The 20,341-nt window shown below is 57.3% G+C and overlaps 1 protein-coding gene across 4 annotated transcripts in view; it reads right to left on the reverse strand.

Annotated features, from left to right (window-relative positions):
* LOC127472647 (Krueppel-like factor 5) overlaps nucleotides 1–19,746 on the reverse strand; it is a 28,073-nt gene extending 8,327 nt beyond the window's left edge. Inside the window, exons 1-3 of one of the 4 annotated variants that reach the window (XM_051791194.1) lie at nucleotides 19,238–19,746; nucleotides 5,064–5,111; nucleotides 504–1,407 (exon numbers count right to left, since the gene is read on the reverse strand). In XM_051791194.1, coding sequence (XP_051647154.1) covers nucleotides 504–1,407; nucleotides 5,064–5,111; nucleotides 19,238–19,402 — 1,117 coding nt within the window. In that variant the 5' untranslated portion in view covers nucleotides 19,403–19,746. Of the gene's footprint in view, nucleotides 1–503; nucleotides 1,408–3,897; nucleotides 4,204–4,228; nucleotides 4,275–5,063; nucleotides 5,112–13,230; nucleotides 13,362–19,237 lie in introns of those variants that run through there. The other 3 variants (XM_051791204.1, XM_051791214.1, XM_051791222.1) reach the window with 3 other exon arrangements.
* Between the last annotated feature and the right edge of the window lie 595 nt (nucleotides 19,747–20,341).

Genomic DNA, 20,341 nt, shown 5'->3' on the forward strand with positions numbered 1-20,341 from the left:
ATGAAGACCCTCAACTTCATTGCCTGTTTGGAAGAATTGGGGCTACAGAGAGAGACCATCAAGGCTGCTTGTGGAAATTACTTCCTGGTTTTCCACCCTCTATGAGAGAGCAGGAAAGGAAGAGTCAGTGAGAAAGGCAGTGTGCTTTCACCTGCAGAGGTGATTCCACGTGGGGTTATTCGAGACCAGAGCAAAACAGGCAGCTGAGGAGCAGCTTTCCAGGAGCATCCCTGTGCTTTGCAGGACCTCTCTGCCCCTCAGAGCCGGGCTTGCTTTTGCCAGAGCATGAAGGGGAGAGGGAAAGGGAGACAACAGGCACCAGATAGTGCAGGTGGGATCAACCTCTTCTATTCCCTCCCACTTCCCCAGGGCTCTCCGCTGGACTCCACAGCTCCCTCCATCACGCAGATAGGAGGATCTGAGATTAAAAAAGAGGCCCAAGGCAGCCCCCAGCCATCCTCAGGGTGCCAAGAGACCCCCCCGAAGCCAAGCCCTGCACACACCTGGGTAGTCACAGTGGTGGATCCTCCTCTTCTCCAGCTCAGGGTTGTTGCGTCGGTTGTACTTGGGGGGCTGCATGACAATGTGCCCCTGGGAGAGGGTCCCGACGCCATTGGGGACCGGGGGCACCTGGGATGACTGGACCAGTTTCAGTCCAAAAGTGGCCTCGTAGGACGGCGGGGGGGAGATGGTGTTGATGAGCTCGGGCTGGTTCTCTGGGCTGCCCGGCTGCGAGTTGGGGGGCGAGGGGGGCAGGGTGACCCCCGGGGCGGGGTAGAACTGCCCGGAGATGTTGAAGCTGCCCTGTCCCTGGGACACGTGTGGGTACTGCTTCAGCGGCCCCGCCGGCGGGACGGGCCTGTGGCCCACGCTGGCCATGGTGCTGCCCGTGGCCATGGTGACCCCGCCGAGGCAGCTGACGGCCGTGGTGGTGCTGCCCGAGGACGTCAGGGCGGGGACCTCGGCGCTGCCACCGCCCAGGGGCAGCTGGTAGAGCTGGGAGGGCTGGGGGGGGGCAGACAAGGGCACCTCCGAGGGCATCTCCTGCTTGATGAAGATGTTGTTGACCGCCACCGACTGGGGCATGCTGAACACGCTGGTGAAGTCGGGCAGGGTCTGCGTGGGGCCGGGCGCCGACGAGCAGGGCTGGGCGAAGCCGGTGCCGGGCTCGGTTTTGATCTGTGGGAAGGGTGCCATGGGCTTGGGGGGCCGGTAGAGCCCCGTGCGCAGGTGGGTCGTGTCCGGCAGGATGACGTTGATGTTGACGCTGTAGGGGGTGGAGCTGGGCTTCTCCGTGGAGAAGAACTCGTCCACCACCGAGGCGCTCTCCCGACGGTACTTCTTGTCCGGCAGCATTGGCATGGGGGGCACCTCGCTGGAAAGGTACTTGTCCATCTCAGAGCGTGCCTGGGGCGGAAAAACACGGGCAGGAGAACTTGGGAAGAGGAACTTGGGAAGAGAGGTCCCCGCTGGTTGTGGGGGCAATGTGTCAGGAATGGCCCAGGAGCCCCAGGCTGAGCTGATTTAGCTCAGTCTCTGACTCAGCCAGACGCCCCAGCAGTGAATCACTGTCCTCTGCCCCACTTCCCTCCTCCATATCTCCACAGGTAACACAGAGGATGCAGTTAGGGGGGGAATACAGCCTCATAAAGGGGAGACAAGCTTTGGGCACAAAGCCTTGGGCACACAAAGGAGAGACTGATGCTAGGAATGGGAGGAAAGCAGAAGCTCTGCTCCAGCCATGCTCTCACACCTTGGGCATGTTGGATTTGCAGTGCACCTTGGGACATGCTGGCTCTGGTCTCCTTCAAACTCAGCAGCCTGAGATGGGTTTTATTCTGGGGCAGTGTCTTTAAATACCTGAGAAATTCTAGGACAGTATCTTTAATTAATTGAGAATAATTTGGGCCTAGAAAGCTAAGTGTTGTTGTTCAGTGCACTCTGAGCCTAAGATGGAAACCTCCAGGCACACTCTTACTGCCTCACCTTGGCAGAGTGACTCAGCCCTCACTTCACCTTTGGCTTAGTCCTGGTTTTACAGAGCTGTTTTTACAAGCCTGGGTCCTCCAAGCTAACAGGACTTCTGGCTCAGACAAGCAGGTTCCTTCCCCTCCTGGTTCCTGTCTGCTGTGGCATCCCACTGGATCCAGGCCCAATAACTCAGCAACCTGATGGAGCAATCCTCTAGGAAATTCATCCCCTGGCATTGGATGACTCAAGTTCTGCTCTCTGTGGTTACAGATACCAGCTCTAACGCTCTTCTGCAAGGCTCCAGCCTTTAATTATGTGGTTATCCATGTGTCAAGCTCCTTGCAAAGCCCTCGGAGACTCATTCATATGTAGAGGAGCTGGCAGAGCCACCAGGTTTCCCTGGCAGAGCCCTCAGTGCACTCCAGGAGCACGAGCTGATCTCAGCCCACGCCCTGCCCAGGGTTGTACAGCCCTGAACTATGTCACCAGAGTGCCAGGGGCCAAAGTCAGCCCTGCTGCAACTCCACTGCTCATAACAAAGCTGGAGGGGGGCCAAGAGACTTCCTTGTCCTTTCCAGCAAAACGTATCACCCGGGATCCAGCTCATTCCAAGGGCCTTTGCCCCTCCGGGAGCACAACTGGCAGTGCTTGGCTGAGCTGGCACCTCCCCAGGCACAGGGACGGGCACAAATACAGCCTCTGCTCCACAAATACAGCCTCTGCTCCAGAAATACAGCCTCTGCTCCACTAATACAGCCTCTGCTCCAGAAATACAGCCTCTGCTCCACAAATACAGCCTCTGCTCCACTAATACAGCCTCTGCTCCAGAAATACAGCCTCTGCTCCAGAAATACAACCTCTTCTCCACAAATACAGCCTCTTCTCCACAAATACAGCCTCTGCTCCACTAATACAGCCTCTTCTCCAGAAATACAGCCTCTGCTCCACAAATACAGCCTCTGCTCCACAAATACACCCTCCTCTCCACACATACAGCCTCCTGTCCAGAAATACACCCTCCTCTCCACAAATACACCTCCTCTCCACAAATACAGCCTCCTCTCCACAAATACACCTCCTCTCCACAAATACAGCCTCTTCTCCACAAATACAACCTCTTCTCCAGGGACAGGAGCTCAGGGAAGCCAGGCTGGGAAGGGCTACACTGCCCCAGAACAGAGTACACCAGACTGGGACTGGGGTGTGTGCCCACTGCACTGGGAATCCTATGGAATCATGGAATCCTTATGGTGGGAAAAGACCTCTAAGATCATCAAGGCCAACCATAACATGTCCATCCTCATCAGGCCCTGAAAAGTCCCTTGTTAAAGGAAGCTCAAACAAGCCCCTCACGTGCTCCAGAGAGGGAACTCTCACTCAGGAGGAACCTAAAGCCACTCAGAGTCATGGAATACCCTGAGATGCAAGGGATCCACCACGATCATCCAGTCCAACCCCTGGCCCTGCACAGACACCCCAACAATCCCACCCTGTCCCTCAGAGCATTGTCCAAACCCTCCTGGAGCTCTGGCAGCCTTGGGGCTGTGCCCACTGCCCTGGGGAGCCTGGGCAGTGCCAACCACCCTCTGGGGGAAGAACCTTTCCCTGAGATCCAACCTGACCCTGCCCTGGCACAGCTCCAGCCATTCCTGGGTCCTGTCACCAGAAATCAGCCCCTGCCCTCCCTTTTTTCCCAAAGGCATCAGCGGGAGCCAAGGAAGGGACCCCGAGACCCTTCACCTCCATCCTCCCAGAGGGCTCCAAAGCCCTGATTTCCTCCCAGTGTCCAGCCTGGGTTCCTGCCCTAGGGAGAACCACTCCAAAGCTTTGGAGCTGAGCCCTGGGTGCTCCTGGCACCCAGACTGGCACGGGTTCCCTCGGGAGTCAGCTCCAGGCAGTGGCAGTGGCTCCGGATGCCACACATACCTGAGCAGTGAAGGGCCCCGCCGGCCACTCCAGCAGGGAAGGTGCTGGATGCCTTTTCCTTCCACACTTCTCTTATCTCTGGCATTTCACTTTCTCACCTCCAGTTCCCAAGGGAAGGTCTCCTCCCCACTCCTCCAGTGGGGCAGGTGACCAGGCAGGCGGATAAAGGTGGAAAGGTGTGGATCTAAGAGGTCCTTCCCAAACTAACTGGTTCCGTGGAGGGCCCTAATTTCAGATGCCAGAGGTGCATCCTCAGCTGGAGACCCCCTGCCCTCTGCCTGTCCCCCCCTTCGGTGTCACCCAACATCCCTTTCTCCCACAACCCCCCTACCTGCAGAGCACAGTCTTCTCCCTGTTTTTCCACTAAAACCCAATTCCCTTTCCCAAAGCACTTCCCAAGCAGAGCTCCATCCAAAACCAGGGCAGCTGAGGGAGCTGGGGGGGGCTCAGCCTCGAGAGAAGGAGGCTCAGGGGGGATCTTCTGGCTCTGCAACCCCCTGACAGGAGGGGGGAGCTGGGGGGGGATTGGGCTCTGCTCCCAGGGAACAAGGGACAGGAGGAGAGGGAATGGCCTCCAGCTGTGCCAGGGTGGGCTTAGATTGGATATTAGGAAAAAATTCCTTCATGGAAAGGGCTGTCCAGCCCTGGCACAGCTGCCCAGGGCAGGGGTGGAGTCCCCATCCATCCCTGGAAGGATTTAACAGCCCCGTGGATGTGGCACCTGGGGACATGGGGCAGTGATGGCCTTGGCACTGCTGGACCTGATGGTCTTGGAGAGCTTCTCCAAATTAACCAATTCCATGAGTCCGTGAAGTCCTCGGCCCAGGGTGGGCACAGCAGGGGTGACCCAGAGCAGACATGGCTGTGTGGGATCCCCCTGAATTCAGGTGCCTCAGGCTGTCACTCAGGGCTCCTGTCACAGCCCCTGGGATCCAGTTCAGGGATTAACTGGAGCCATGAAGGACACACAGGTGCCTGGGGACTGGCAGAGTTGGAGGGATGTGCCCTGCCTGGTGGTGGGGGCAGAAGGAGGGAGTGGAGGTGCCACCTTGTCCTCACAGTGGATCTGGGTGGGTGGGGGGATGTCCCAACCCCAGGGGACGTCAGTGGTCCCTCACCAAGGGGAGCAGGAGGATGCAGGGGGAGGAATGAGGGAAGTGACTCACCTCCAGAATGAGCGGTGGCATCCGCTGGTCCATCCTCATGGGGTGCAGCTGTGGGACACAGCACGGGGTTAGTGGGGTGTCCACCCCTGCAGGGCCCCCCAGACACCCCTGGCCATGGAGGGCATTGCCCCCCACAGCCCCCACAGCCCCCACAGCCCCCCACAGCCCCCACAGCCTGCCCACCCTGTGCCCGCCGTCTCCTCCCACTCCACACCCCATGCAGGCAGCTGATGGTTGCCCACCACAGGTTGATGGTTGCCCACCACAGGTTGATGGTTGCCCACCATGGGTTGGGACTTGCCCAAGGAGGAACAGTGAAGCCTCTTTGGCTTCTCACAGGAAAAGCAAAGCCAGCTGAAAAGCACAGAGCTCTGCAGAGGAGACTTTGAGGCACACAGAGCAAAGACCTTCGGAGACATCCAGCCCAGTGAAACCAGTCTGTCCTCCCAGTTCCCTGCTGGGCAGGCAGGAATGTTCCTGCTGTGTGCTGGGAATGGGCTGGAAGCCCCTGGAGCACACAGCAAGGGCTGAGCCCCAGCACTCACTCCCCAAGCTATGCAGGAGGGTTTTTTGGTGCAGAGCAGGGGCTGTGATGAACCCCAACACCCCCCAGGGTGGGCACCCACCACGAGGGGCTGGGACAGCAGCAGTGGGACAGCTCCGTGAACTCAACCCAGCCCCTGCAAGGTGATGTTCTCACATCACACCACTGCCAGGCTCCCACACACAGAGGACTTGAGGGAATCCCACCTCCCCAGGGACCTTCTCTGCCATTTGCCCTCAGCTGGCCCATTCCTGTGCTTCTTTCCAAGGTGGAAAGACTTTGCCAGGATTTACATCTGCTTTAGCATTCCCTGTATACCAGCAGTAAACGTTGTGCATACATAGCCTCTCCTCTCCTGCCTCAGTTCCCCCCTGGATTTTCACAGAGGGCCAAAGACTCTTCCCAAATCCCTCCCCCAGACCCAGATCCTTTCCCCAAGGTCAGTGCTCCAAACAGGCCACAGTCCTCTGGCACCAAGTAGGGGGGAAGAGTTTTATCCAAATCCCAAACCAGTATTTATCAGCCCTCTGAGGGTTCTGCCTGTGTCCCATTCTCCCTCCACATCCTTCTCCTGCTCACTTCCAGTGTGTCCATCTTCTCCACAACCCCTTGGTTCCATCTGCTCTCCCATTCCTCCAGTCCAGCAGGTGGTAAAGCTCCTCTCCCCTCCCAGTCTGGGGCCACTCACACATCATCAGGCTGGTCATGAGACCAGCAAGGGCTCCAAACCATCACAGCCTTCCCTCTGTCCCACAGAAAACCAGCAAAACCAACTCAGTGGACTCATTTTTGAGGTGTCCACGTTCTGCATCCAAATGGAGGATGTTCCTTGCAAAGCCACAACAGACCCCAGAGCCCCATGGCATTGAGAGGAGAGATGCCAGGCTGGGAATGCTGAGAAGTGCCACCCCTGGAGAGCTGCTGGGCTCCATGTGCCCATGGAAGCACGAGGAGATGCTTAAACATGAACTCTCCTGAGGTTTGGGCTTGAAAGCTGTGTCCCATCACCCCCATCAGCTGGAAGAACCAGCTTCAGAAGCACCTGCATCCTTCAGCCAAGCTCCTTCACAGGGAATCCTGAGCCTGCAGCAGCTGGATCCTCCTGCTGGGGTCAACCTCACCAGGAGACCACCAAACCCTCTGCTCTGGCAGCTGTCTGCAGTCCAGCCTGGCCTTGGAGAGTGCAGACAGAGGAAGGACTGAGGGCAAAGGGGCAGGGAGCCCCATGGACACGGGGGCTGTGCATCCTCACCCAGATCCATGGACACTGGGGCTGTGCAGCCTCCTCATCCAGATCCATGGACATGGGCTCTGCAGCCTCACCCAGATCCATGGACACTGGGGCTCTGCATCCTCACCCAGATCCATGGACACTGGGGCTCTGCATCCTCACCCAGATCCATGGACATGGGCTCTGCAGCCCCCTTTTCCATCCCAAGCAGGTCCTGGCTGCATCCCTGCCTGGGGCAGCTCCAGCCTCTTTGGGGGGCTCACGTGAAACAGGAATGACCTAGACTGATCAGCCCATCCCTTCCTCCCTATCCTCCAGCCACGGGCAGGGAATGAACATTTCCTTACTTTTTTATGAAGGACTGAACTTATCACACCCCCAGGGCACTCAGTTCATCAGCAGGGCACAAGATGCCCACCAAGACTCGATGGGGAAAGCCCTCAGGGCCTTCCAGATGAAGGTGATCCAGATGGGATCACCTTCCTATAGCAAGGACACCTTCCACTGTCCCAGGTTGCTCCAATCAGACCTTGGACACTCCCAGGGATGGGGCAGCCACAGCTTCTCTGGGCAACCTGTGCCAGGGCCTCCCCACCCTCACAGCCAAAAATCCCTTCCCAATATCCCATCTAACCCTACTGTCTTTCATTTGAAGTCACCCTTGGTGTGGCCAGGAAGGCAAAGCCAACAGGAACAGTCCTTCACACAGTCAAAGCACTGAACTCTGGGCATATTTTCCCCTCAAACATCAGTCTCTGTTTTTGACCCCAAAGGAGCATCTCTTCAACTTGCCAGAGAAAAGAAAACCGAAATAAAACTGAGAAGGAAACACAAACAAGCACTTTGTCCACCCCAGTAAGGCCACTGGACACCAGTTTGTGTGACTGGAGCAGCAGGACATGTCACACTCAGCACTGGCACGTCCCAACCTGGCCACCAAAATTCCCAGGAGGGCAAGATAACCTTGGGAGCAGCTCTGGGAGGGCTGTGTGGTGTGGAACCCCCCAGCCCTGCAGGCCAGTCACTCACTGAAGATGCAATGACACCCCAACTCCCCAGAGTGGATTCTCCCGTGGCTCATGGGTGTGGACACAAACCTTCCCTCTCTGCCAGTTTCCATAAATCCTGCAGGAACTTGGAGACCTGCAAGCCCTGGAGCCCTCTCTCCCTCCTTCAGGTGTTGTCAAAGCCAGGTGAGGTGTTATCAGGACACGGATCAATACAAGCAGAGTCCAAGACAAACATTTCTGGGGAGGACTGAGATAAAACCCCCGCTGAAGCCAACGGTGGGGATTAACCAGGAGCAGGGTTAGCACAGGGGGGCTGCCGAGGGGGGCTGTCTGTCCCGTGATTAAAGGCTTTCTAATCTGCAGTTGATAAATAACAAACCGTCAGAGAAACATCAGGCGTTGTCAGCACAGCAGAGAACAAGGCGAGAAATCAATGTTTGCTAAACAGGCAACGAGCTTGTAAAGCTGCCACGGGGAGGGGCTGGGGGGGAGAGGCCTCAGGGGGGACTCTCAGCCTCCAGCCCAGTGCTCATTCCTGCCTGGCCAAAGCCCCCATCCCATTTTCCAGGTAGGAGAACCCTTCCCAGCTGGGTTCCCAGCCACCCCCCAGCAGTGGTGCTGTGCTGGTCACTGCTGCAAAGAGCTTTGGGGACAGAGGTGCCAGCAAAATGTCCCTGCAGGGCAGCCAGTGGCACAACCCTGTGTCCAGCTCTGGGAACAACAGAAGGATGTGCAGCTGCTGGAGCAAATCTAGAGGAGGCCACGGAGATGCTCCCAGGGCTGGAGCCCCTCTGCTCTGGAGCCAGGCTGGGAGAGCTGGGGGGGTTCACCTGGAGAAGAGAAGGCTCCAGGGAGAGCTGAGAGCCCCTTCCAGGGCCTGAAGGGGCTCCAGGAGAGCTGGAGAGGGACTGGGGACAAGGCATGGAGGGACAGGACAAGGGGGAATTGCTTTAAATTGGAGTAGGACAGGTTTAGGTTGCATATTGGGAAGGAATTCTTCCCTGTGAGGGTGGGGAGGCCCTGGCACAGGTTGGGCAGAGAAGCTGTGGCTGCCCCATCCCTGGAAGTGTCCAAGGCCAGGTTGGAGCAACCTGGGAGAGTGGAAGGTGTCCCTGCCCATTGCAGGGGGTGGGACTGGACAGGTTTTAAGGTCCCTTCCAATCCAACCCATTCCAGGATTCCATGACATGGGGGTTCAAGGGATGGGGGAATGGCAGGATTCTCCATCCAGAGGCAAAGGGGGCCCCTCCTCGGGCCCAGGCACAGGCAGTTGTGCCCGTTGTGCCAGCCCTGGGATTACCCAGCACAGCCTTTCTCATACGTGCACCTGCATGAAACTCCAGCCTCCAAGGGAATCAGCAAACAATGGGCAGGATAATCATCAATCAACCCCCCTGGCAAGTACCTGGCAGTGCCCCTTTACAGGCTCACATTATAAATAGACCGTATTTATATACAGATTTGGTTCAATATCAGCATTTATTGTCTCCTAGTTAAATATTGACCTGTGTAAATATTTGTTTCTCTGATCATTTGGGTTTGATACCGACCTCGATCGACGTTCTTTTTTCTGTTTGTTCCTCAAGTCTTCTGGAACTCTCTGTAAAACGGGATTAGCAAAGAAAGCCCCGGGACTCTTCCTTTCAAGCACCCACCGTTTGGCTGCTGGAAACAACAGAGCTGAGCCACACTGGAGCTCCTGGGGGAGGTGGCTGGGCTGGGGAAGGCCCTAGATGGGCTCCTCTGCTCACTCTGTCTCACAGGGCTTTGAAGAAACTCCAGCATTAGGTGCTGCCCTCAAAGAATCACAGAATTCTTTGGGTTGGAAAAGACCTCTCTAAGGTCACAGAGTCCAACCACTGGATCTCCCAGTCCAACTGTTTCTCTGTTTCCTGCAGCAATTCCCTGCCAGGCCATGGATAAGTGGAGTGAGCCCCCCACGCTGCCCAGGCCTGGGGGTCCCAAACCATCATCCCACTGAGCTTGTTGTAAAATCCCACCAGGAGCAGGGGGAGAGGGGGACAACTGAAATCCTTTGGGTGGGAGGGGGGCTGGGGAGCAGAATTCATCCCCTGCACACAGAGGGGGTCACAGCTGGCCCCCAGGGGTGTTGGGGGTGTCTCTGTCACACACAGTGGGCAAAGTTCACCTGTTTTGGCCCCTGGAAAGTGGGGATTGACATGGAAATCTCTGTGCAAGCTCTCCCTGGAGCCCATGGAGAAGCCTCCCACAGGTGATCCACCCCACCACCTTCCCACCTACGAGAGCAGCTGCTGGAGGAGGACAAAGATCCCCCTCTCTCCAGGTTTTTACCTCATGGATGGCCCAGGAGCAGAGCCACGCAGCTCCACGGGGTTATTCCAGTGCTCCTTCCTTTGTGTTTGAACTACCCAAGGTGATTATCACCTCTGAGGAACCAGGAATTTGCCTGAGGCCAAGAGTCACCATCCAGGCAGATGTGGGCAGCTGGGAGGCTGCCTGGCCTCTGGCAGCACCATTCCCAGCAGACTTGCTGACTCTGTTTGCTATTCCTTCCCTCCAACAGCTGATAAAGGCTCCCTCAGAGGCAATCTCCCTGGGTTAGTTATCAGGGGAATCATTCCACCGCAGCCAGGGATCCCAAAGGCCAAGGAAACCAGGAAAAACACCCTCAGCCAACACCAAGGTCAAGTGCCTGGAAGAGGAGCAGTCGAAGAGAGCAAGGAGAAACCTTTCCAGAAATAAAGCCATAAATGGACTGAAAAATAACCAAACAGCCTGGAGCCAGTTCTGGCCCAAGCACAGCTTCTCCAGACCTTATGGAGCAGCACCTTATGGAGCAGGTCTAGGTGAGGGGGCCAGGTTGGCATTAGAGCAGCTCCACACTGGTTTCCCCTTCTGCAGAACTCCAAAGTGCCACCTCAGCACCAAGTGGAGCCCAAAGGCAGGTGGGACACAGGGACAGTGTGTCCCCTCCCTGGCAAGAGGGCTGTGCTCAAGGTGTGGCAGGGGGGGCCAAGGGGAAGCAAGGGAGCTGTACCTTCACACACAGCCTTCAGGAGATTCTGATCCCGTGATTTCTGAGCTGCCAAACCCACCTAAGCCAGCTGGAGGATTTCCATCAGGCCAAGGAGGCCCCCAGTGCTGGAGGCTGAGCTGGGCTGACTCTTGGTGTGAGCTGCTACAGCTCACATTTGGATGTTTTTTTGGGAAAGATGAAATGATTTAATGCTGTTTCCACTCCTGGAAGGTCAGGAAGTTTGGAGCTACTTCAGCCCCAGCCAAAACATGCCATGTAAACTCAAGTGCTTCTGAGTTTACATGTGCATAAATCAATGCTGAATTTGGACACCAACCAGGAGCAGGTGCCACCATTTCTCCTTCTGGATCCAGCCCCCACCCCAGCACACCTTCTCCCTGACTCTGGGAAGATGGAAGCACTTGGATGTCATCACCAGGATGACCTGGACAATTTTATCCCCCTGTTTCCAGCCGTTTCCTGGCCACAGGACACTGGGCTTGTCCTTGAACCTTCCAGCTCCCCCTGGTTACACATCCCTGCAAGTCCTGAGCAGAGCATGATGTGGGAGAGCTCCCAGGGAGCTTCCCCAGTTGGCTTATGGTGGGATTCAGCCCACCCCACCCAAGCCATGGCAAAGCTCCCACTCATCACCTCCCCCCTGATCCAAGGCAGCACATTCCCAGGGCTGACAAAGGCAGGGTGAGTCACCCACTGCTTGCTGGGGCTTGTGGAGCCCTCCTGGCACTGAGCACATCCAAAATCAGCCAGAGAGCCTGTTCTTCCCAGGGAAATGCAGCAGGCACCCCGTGCCAGGCCAGGTTTCACGTGCAGACAGCAAACCCCCCCCTGGCCCTGCTCTTCCTCCCCAAACCACTGGGCAAAACAAAGCAAACCAACCCCGAGGCAGGGGGGAACATCGTGTGGGAACGAGCAGGTCTTTGGGCCAGCCCTTCTCTGAGGTTTGCCCAGCTCAGGGCCAAGGGGACACTGCCAGAACAGGGATGGAGGGGGTGTGGGCACAGCCTCATCCACTGCAGCCCCTTGTGCCACCCTAGAACCGTGGAATGCTTTGGGTTGGACCTTACAGATCATCTCGTTCCAACCCTCTGCCATGAGCAGGGACTTCTGTGCTGCCAGGAGGGCCCTGGTGTTGGCCTGAGAGCAGAAAGATTCCAGATCCAGTCCCTTCAGCTTAAAGCCTCTCTCTCCACATTTTCCCTCCGTATAAATGAATTCCAATCGCTGTTAATTAAGGGACACTGATTAAGGCAATCAACAGTTCCTGTGGGAAGGCTCCAAGCCCTGCAGAAGCTTCAGACAGAGCATTTTGCAGCCCAGGGTTTGCCAGCCCCCGGGAAACAGGAGGGCTGTGACACTCCTCAGGTCCCAGAGGGGATGACAAACAGCCAAATTAATAGTTTTGAGCTCTCCCACGACACAGAAACTCCAGATATTCAAAGTCACTCAGAACAAAACGTTATGAAATGTTCTGGACGATCAGTTGGGAAGGGGAATTTGAACTTTCCCATTCAAATGAACAAAGTTGGGTCATTTCCACTCTCAAACCTGTTCACTGGGAGAAGGATTTTAATTGGGGTATATCCAGCCACCCCTGGGCACCCTCGACTGTCCCTGAGGAGCAGCACAGCGATGGTGTTGTACAGGCAGCATTAAAACGTTGGGCTGGATGGGCTGGGGAGGATCCACATCCTCTGTCCTCTCCAGGAGGGGTTCAGATTCGTGGCATTTGTGTGTGATAACAGAGAGAAAATATTCTTTCCTCCTACAAGGTGATAAGTACCATGGCTTTTTCAGACCCACTACACTGGGACCGATTCCTTGTCATTCCCATCTCCTGCTTCTACTGGAAATACTACAAAGAGGAAGGTCAGGAAATGTATTTTAATACTGGCAAATCCTGGTCTTGGTGGAAACCTGAAGGTCCCCCCGTCACATTAAAAAAAACCCCACAAATAAAAAATAACAATTTTGCATGAATTCTCCCAGCATTTCTGAACTTAATGAAAGATTCTTTGTTTGAGTTTCAAGCTGAGCTTGAAAGGGGCTGAACCTCTTTGATGTGGTAAACAGCCCATGGGGGTTTTTTTGGAGAGTTTTCATGCAAGCTCAAGTTCTGAGAACATCTGAATGGTAAACAGGAGTTCTCCAATCCCCAAAGCCCGGCCGGACCCTGTGACTCAGGTAATTCTCCAATGGAGCACAAGAAAAGCAAATACTGTAATCAAGGGGCTCAGCTAACGAGACGCTAAGTGCGATTATTTGCAGTGGATGGGTTAGATAAAAGAACTCACTGGAGCAGGGAAGGAGGAGAAAATAGCGCGGGGAAGGTGCCCAAACAGGTTTGAGAAGGGAAAACTCACAGTTGATGATGCAGCGGCCAGAAATGCGTTACCCTAAACCCCGGTGAGTAAGTTCAGGTGACGGTGTTTGCTTCCCACACACTGCTCAGGAAGGGCGATAAAGGGAAATCCGTTGCCTTCGTTATGGAGTCGGAGTCTCCTGCTCATTCCCTCCCTTCCCAGGTTTCCATTTGGGTTTTTTTTAATGTTAAAAAAAATGAAATCCCGACCCCACCAGACGCTTTTGCAGCGAATCCCCAACCCCTGGGCGGGCACGTGGGGAAGAGTGAGGAGCACAAGGACAGCACACCTGTAAATCCTTGCCTTTCCCAGCGCTGTCCCTTTCCCTCTCTCCCCACCTCCCGAGCCAAACTTCCCCCGGGCAGAACAATCAGCCTTTGTCCCACCCAGACAAAGCCACGGAGCTCCAGAGCTCAAAGTTCGGAGCTGTTCCATCCTCCTCGGAGCTCCCCCACCCACACCTGGGGAACTCCTGGGTCTGGGGGGGTTGGAAAGCTCAGAAACATCAAAGAACAAATATTGTGAGTGAAACGCCCCGAATTTCCCAGGTTTTGGCTCGGTGGTAACACCATTTTTATCCACAGCCTGCTGAGCTGTAACAAGGTCCTGCTGACTCTGGATCTGCTCCCACCACAGTGAGACCATCCCCTGACACGGGGGTGGGTCAGGGGCTCTCCCTGAGGGTCTTCCTGCCAAACTGGAGGGATAACTGGATCCTTCCTGGGGTTCTGGCCTCGTCCCCCGTGGCCCTGCAGGCACAAAGCCCAGCAGACTTGCAAATCCACGGGCTGGGCCTGAAAGCATCGGGATCAGCTGATCCCAAAGCAAAACAGCGGGAAGGGAGGGATCCCTCCAGCCAGAGACCGTGCAGGGCTCAGCAGGCAGCTCCCACCGGGAGGGGTCAGGGGATCCCACTCCTCCTTGCCCAGATTTAACTTGCTGTCTCTGTCCCCACCTTCCTGCCCACCCTGGAGCCGCACGGGCTGCCAGCACCCTCAGGAGATGAATTTTGTACACTTCCCCGGATTCAGTGGACATTTCTGACCCCTTCTGCAAAGCCAGGAGGATCCCAAAGGGCAGAACATCCCATCCACCTGAGGGGGAATGAGGTACCACTGCCCAGGGAAGCACGTTCTGGGTGGAGCAGCTCGGGAAGAGGAAGAAGGGACTGGACATGGAGTCCTGGGCAGGTCACACCAGCCTGCTCCACTTCCATGCCTGGAAATGTGGGATCCTGAGCTCAGCTGGGCACAGAGGGAGGATGGGGGAGGGCTGAGGGAGTCACCAGCTCTCCCAGGGCTGTGGGTGGTGGCTCGGGTGACATGTGCTGGTGCAAACCTGCACAGTCCCCTCACACACACGGTCACCAGCTGGCAGGGACACCTCTGATTGCAACACCAGGAGCTCAGGGACTGTCCCCAGACACGGGCACAGCCTTGGAAATGGGCACTGCCCTGCAGGGCTTGTGGCTGGGGTGTCCCCACGCCTGGGGACACGTCCAGCAGCCACAGCCAGGACCTTCTCCTGAGCATGCTGGGCACAAGCAGGACCCTGGGAGAGGACACAATATTTTCAGCCCTCTCTGAGTACCCAAGGAGTGACATTAAACTGCAGAAAGATGCCCAGGTGTGGCTACCTCTTTACTGTGAGGGTGGTGAGGCCCTGGCACAGGTTGCCCAGAGAAGCTGTGGTTGCCCCATCCCTGGAAGTGTCCAAGGCCAGGTTGGACAAGGCTTGGAGCAACCTGGGAGAGTGGGAGGTGTCCCTGCCCATGGCAGGGGGTGGAATGGGATGAATTTTAAGGTCCCTTCCCACTCAAACCATCCTGTGATTCCATGATTCTATTCCCAGCCACAAGCTGTCAGCATCTCATTCCAGCTCCACAGCAGAACTCCAAAGCCACCATGTCCTCTTTTCCTGCAGAAAAGCCAAATTTATCCACTGCCTGCAGCTCCTGGAAATGAATCACTCCTTAATAGAGGTGCTGTGACTTCTACATCTCTCCTAATAAATAAAGGTTCTTTATTTCTGAGGGCAGGACTCCTTCCTGGCCCTGACACAAACCACATCTATACCAGCAGGACCCATGACTCTGGTTCCAACTGGGCTGTGCCAGATGCTGGACCACCAAGGAGCAGGGAAGCCCATCCCTGGTCCAAGGGAAAGCCACCCTCTAGTCACCACCGCAGCACAGCCACGTTCCTGACAGGGATGTGGCCAAAAGGGCTCAGATCCAGGAGATGCAGGACATACAAACAGGGACAGAGCCACCCAGGGACTCCAACAGCTCCTGAAAGCTGGAGCACTCCTAAAGATTCTCATCTCAGCTTCTCCTGTGACACCAGGAAGAAGATCCCTGCCAGGGGAGATCAGAGGAACATCACAGCACATCCTTCCAGCCTGCTGCAAGGGTCTGGGAATCTCAATCTGTGGATCTGAAGCACCAGGAAAAGCTCTGGGGGAACACCAGCACCATCCTGGTACATCTGATCTGTTCAAGCACCTCCCACATGCTGGAGATGTTTTGCTGTTCCCAGTGAGCCCCCCACCCAGCCCTGGAGCAGGGCAGGAGGGTGGGAGCCAAGCACAGGGTGAGGAACTGCCTGTGGGGCTCCAGGGACACAAGGGGAGCCCTTGATGCCATTCCTTATTTGCAGCAGCACGGCCCACCCAAGGAAAATTCCCCTCCACACTCACCAGGATCTTCCCTGTCACCCACAGCAGCCTCTGTCCCCACTGGGTGCTCACAGGTCTCAACACAACCACCCCTGAGGCCCTGCTACAGGTAGGAAGGGGTTAAACCAGGGGACAGGATGGAGGGTTTGTCCATCTCTCTCTTCCCAGCAGCTTCTTTGCCAGGTCCTGCCCTGGAAGCACAAGTGACCCCCCCCAACACCAGAATTCCCGGCCTGTGACCCTTCAACACCAGAATTCCCACTGAGACAGGCACTGCCTTCCCCAAATCCTCAAGGACAGGCGATGGCAGAGCCATCTGACAAGTGCAGGGAGGCCACAGGAGCCACCTCCCATCCTGCACATGTTGGGCAGGAGCAGGGAAGTGTCATTTCCTTCCTGGAAACCCAGCTCTGTCCCCCCATCTCACTGTCCAACCCCCCAGCTCTCAGGAGAGGGCAGGGACCTCAATGGCACCACTGGAGACCACGGCACAAAGCCACAGGAGGCCCCAGAGGGACGGGGGACCCAAACAGGACCTGGCAGTGGGTAACTCATCCCCCAAGCCCAGCCCAGAGGGACATGGTCACCTGCCTGAGAAGCAGCAGGAGACCCCAGGATGGTTCTCCAGGAGCTGCTGTGGCCCAACAGACTTGGAGAGCCAAGGGCAGCCAGGTGGGACCACAGATGAGCCCTGGTGCCCCCAGTGCCCTCCCTCATCCAAGAGACCTGACAGCAAAGGGATCAGCTCCTCCTCTCCCCTGGAACACTCCCCTGGACGTGCCTTGCTCTTGCTTTTATTTATTATTATTTTTCACCTTCTCTCTGGGGAAAAGATTTAAAGGGGAAAATGCCATTTCTGGCCAACCTGACTCAAATCAGGAGGGAAAAGTGCTTTTCTCTCTGTTATGTAACTTGTCTGGAAAGACCAAGGAAAGGGAAAAACCTGCTCAGAAACCCTACAAAGAAACTATTCCCACCTGGCTCAGACTGAACCAAATTTTTGTCAGCAAACAGCTCCCACCTTCCCCTCCTGTTTGAAAAGGGATTTGGGGCAGTGGGAGGGGACACACATGACCATGAAACCGAGGAGATGGTTCGCTCCTGCCTTTGCCTGAGCTCAGGAGCAGAGGGAGATGCCCCGTGGGCGACAGCCCGAGCTCTGACAGGTCACAGCCCTGTCCAAGTGCCCTGATAAACATCCTCCCGGAGCAAAGGGATTCCAGCCTTTCCACCCTCCAGCCCCGGCAGCTCCCGCCCGCCACAGCCTCTGGCATCGGTTAAGAGAAAGGGGCCAGGGCACGGAAAACTCCTCCCCGGGACATGTGGGGTCCAACCCCGGGGGGTTCCCACCCAGAACGCTGCACCCTGTCCCGATGCTGCTCCTGGAGGCCCGGGGGGTGATCCAGGGAGCGGGGCTGATCCAGGGAGTGGGGGTGGATCCAGGGAACGGGGCTGATCCAGGGAATGGGGCTGATCCAAGGAATGGGGCTGATCCAGGGAGCGGGGCTGATCCAGGGAACGGGACTGATCCAGGGAACGGGACTGATCCAGGGAACGGGACTGATCCAGGGAACGGGACTGATCCAGGGAACGGGGCTGATCCAAGGAGTGGGGCTGATCCAAGGAGCGGGGCTGATCCAGGGAACAGGGGTGAGCTGGTGCTCAGCTCCAGCCCAGCAGCTTCCCAGCCACCATCCCAGGGACCCCAAAAGGGACACAGGATGGCCCGTGGCAAAGGGGTGACACCCCCGAGGCGCACCCTCAGCTGCCACCACCCCAGAGCAAAGTGGCAGTGAGGTGGCCCTGCCCCAAAGCTGGGGGAGAAACCCCCCCTTCCCTGTGAAGGGCAGCAAGGATGGGGTTGGGGGCGAAGGTGTTTCCAAGCTGCATCCCCAGGTCCCTCAGGAGGAGGACAGGAGGGGGCACAGGGCTGGGCAATGCCAGAGCTGCCACTGCCCACCCACCCCAGGGCTGATGTGTGGGACCAGTCCTGGCCCCGCTGCCTCATCCCACCACAAAGGCAGGCAAAAGCAAACCTCACGCTCTCCCCGAGCGTTTTGGGGGAGGTCTGGATGGAGCTGACACCCTTTCCCACCAGGACAGGCCCTGGAGATCACCAGCACCTTCCCCAGAGCCACCACCTGGTCCCTGTTCCAGGGAATCACCCCAAAGCCGGCATGGAGGGGCAAAGGCTCCACAGCCCCGGGATTATGGGAGAGGACCCAAACCAGGAGCACCACAGGGGGAGGGGAAGGAGGTTACAAGGCCCTCTCCCCTCGTTTGACCCCCACATCCATGGCCACCACTGACAGGGATGCTGGATCACCAGGGAGTTCCACGAAATACGGAGACACGGCCTTAATCCCAACACCTCCCTCGGAGGGACAGAGCCCCAAAGTGCCACAGGGAAAGGGGAAGTGGCTACAGAACCCCAACCCCTGTGCCAAACCAGAGCCACCCACCACAGGGACACCCTCCTGGGGGTCCCGAAAGGAACAGAGGCGGGGTGAGGGAGGTCCCCGTGGAGCCGGAGCCACCCTCCCTCAGGATCAAAATGGCGCTGGGGTTAATCATTACCCCGCGCCCCAAACCCAGGGAAAAGCCTCGGCAGCAGGGTGGGGTCAGGCCTGGCTCACCCCCCTTCCCACCAGGAAGAGCAGCTGGAGGCTCTTGGTGGTGGGACAAGGGGTCTGGCACCCGAAACGCCGCCGGGGAGCCTCGTCCCCTTGGCTGGGTGGGCAGCAGGGCTCGGACGGGGCTTCTGCCACCACCCAGGACAGGGGTGGACACGCAGGAGCATCCCAAAGCCACTTCTCCGGGTCTTTACCTCCTGCACACGGAGGGAGGCTGCCCAGGGAATTTCAAGGAGTATTCCTTCCCCGCCAGGGCGGTGGAAAAATACATCTAATAAAATAAAATGGAAAACGAGGTCCCATTTTCCCCCTGGAAACGCCACGGACGCGGCGATCCCACGGCCCACGTCCTTCCCGGCGATCCAACGGCGGCACGGAACCCCTGGAGCCCCCTCGCCTGCTGGTTCCAGGGATCAAAAGCCCTACAAACCCCAGGTTCTCCTCCCAAACAGGGTGTTGTGAAGGAAGGCAGGAGAAAAAAAAACAAAAAAACAACAAAAAACAAAAAAACCAAAACCACCAAAACACAAAACCACACAAACGAAATCCAACACGCCCAAGAGAAAACCCGGCCGAGGGGGAAGCGGGAGCGGACAAAGCCACGGAGGGGCTTCGGCAAAGAGCAGGAAAACGAGGCAGAATTAAACCCAAACCCAGGCTGGAGTTTTTGGGAGGAGCAGGCAAAGCCTGAGCCTTACCTGGGCCAGGTCGGGCGGGTTCTCCAGGGGCCGGGAGGGGGGTTTGATGTCCTCGAAGACGGGGGTGTCCTCGCCGGGCTCCCCCGACATGGTGACGGGTTTGAGCGGCGTGAACACCGCGGGGTCCTCGGGCAGCGGGGTGCGCAGCACCAGCCCGCTGCTCATTCCTCACACGCCCCGGGGGCAGAGCAGGCCGGGTGCCAAACGATATTTAAAATAAAAAAAAAAAAAGGGGGGGAGAAAAAAAAAAAGGTGGAAAACGAAAAAAAAAAAAAAAAGGCAAGGAAGGGGAGGGGAAAGGGGAAAAAAAAGCTGGAGGTAGAGGCGAGCCGGAGCGAGGTGTAACCGTGGGAGGTGGCGGGTCAGGGAAGGCTCTACCTGGGCTGGGGAGGAGGAACGGGAGGAACACCAACGCCAACCTGGAAGCGGCGGAGAGGCCGCCGGAGCCAATCAGGTTCCCGGTGATGGCCCCGCCGGAGGCTCCACCGGGACACCGGCGCATAAAAGGCTGAGTGGGAGCTTCGCAGGCAGACACGCTCCCACACGGGGCTTGGGATCACCTGGCACCACGGGAGCCAGCCCCCAGCCCCAGGCAGGTGGCCAGGAGGGCCTCCAAGGGCCACGCTCCTACACGGCCGTTGGGAGGATCCGGCACCTCAGGATTCAGTTCCCAACCCCAAGCGGGTGGTCAGGAGCTTCAGTGTCTGCCATACTCTGCCACGGTGCTCGGGAAGCTCTGGCACCCCAGGACTCAATCCCCAAGCCCAGGCGGGTGGCCAGGAGCTTTGGTGTCAGCCACGTTCTGCCACAGTGCCCTGGAAGCTCCAGCAGCCCAGGATTCAGCCCCCAACCCCAGGCAGGCGGCCAGGAGGATCTCCAGCTCTGACACGGTGCTCAGGAAGATCCAGCACCCCCACACTCAGGCCCCAACCCCAAGTGGGTGACAGGAGCTTCAGCACCAGCCACACTCCAACACGGTGCTCAGGAAGCTCCAGCAGCCCTGGACTCGAGTGGGTGGCTGGGAGCTCTGACAGTGTTCGGGAAGGTCCAGCACCCCCAGACTCAGTTCCAAACCCCAAGAGGGTGGGCAGGAGCTTCTCCAAC

Source organism: Manacus candei, unplaced genomic scaffold (assembly GCF_025592945.1).
Source record: "Manacus candei isolate 608988 ecotype Guabito, Panama unplaced genomic scaffold, ASM2559294v1 h1tg000003l, whole genome shotgun sequence".
Taxonomy (NCBI): domain Eukaryota; kingdom Metazoa; phylum Chordata; class Aves; order Passeriformes; family Pipridae; genus Manacus; species Manacus candei.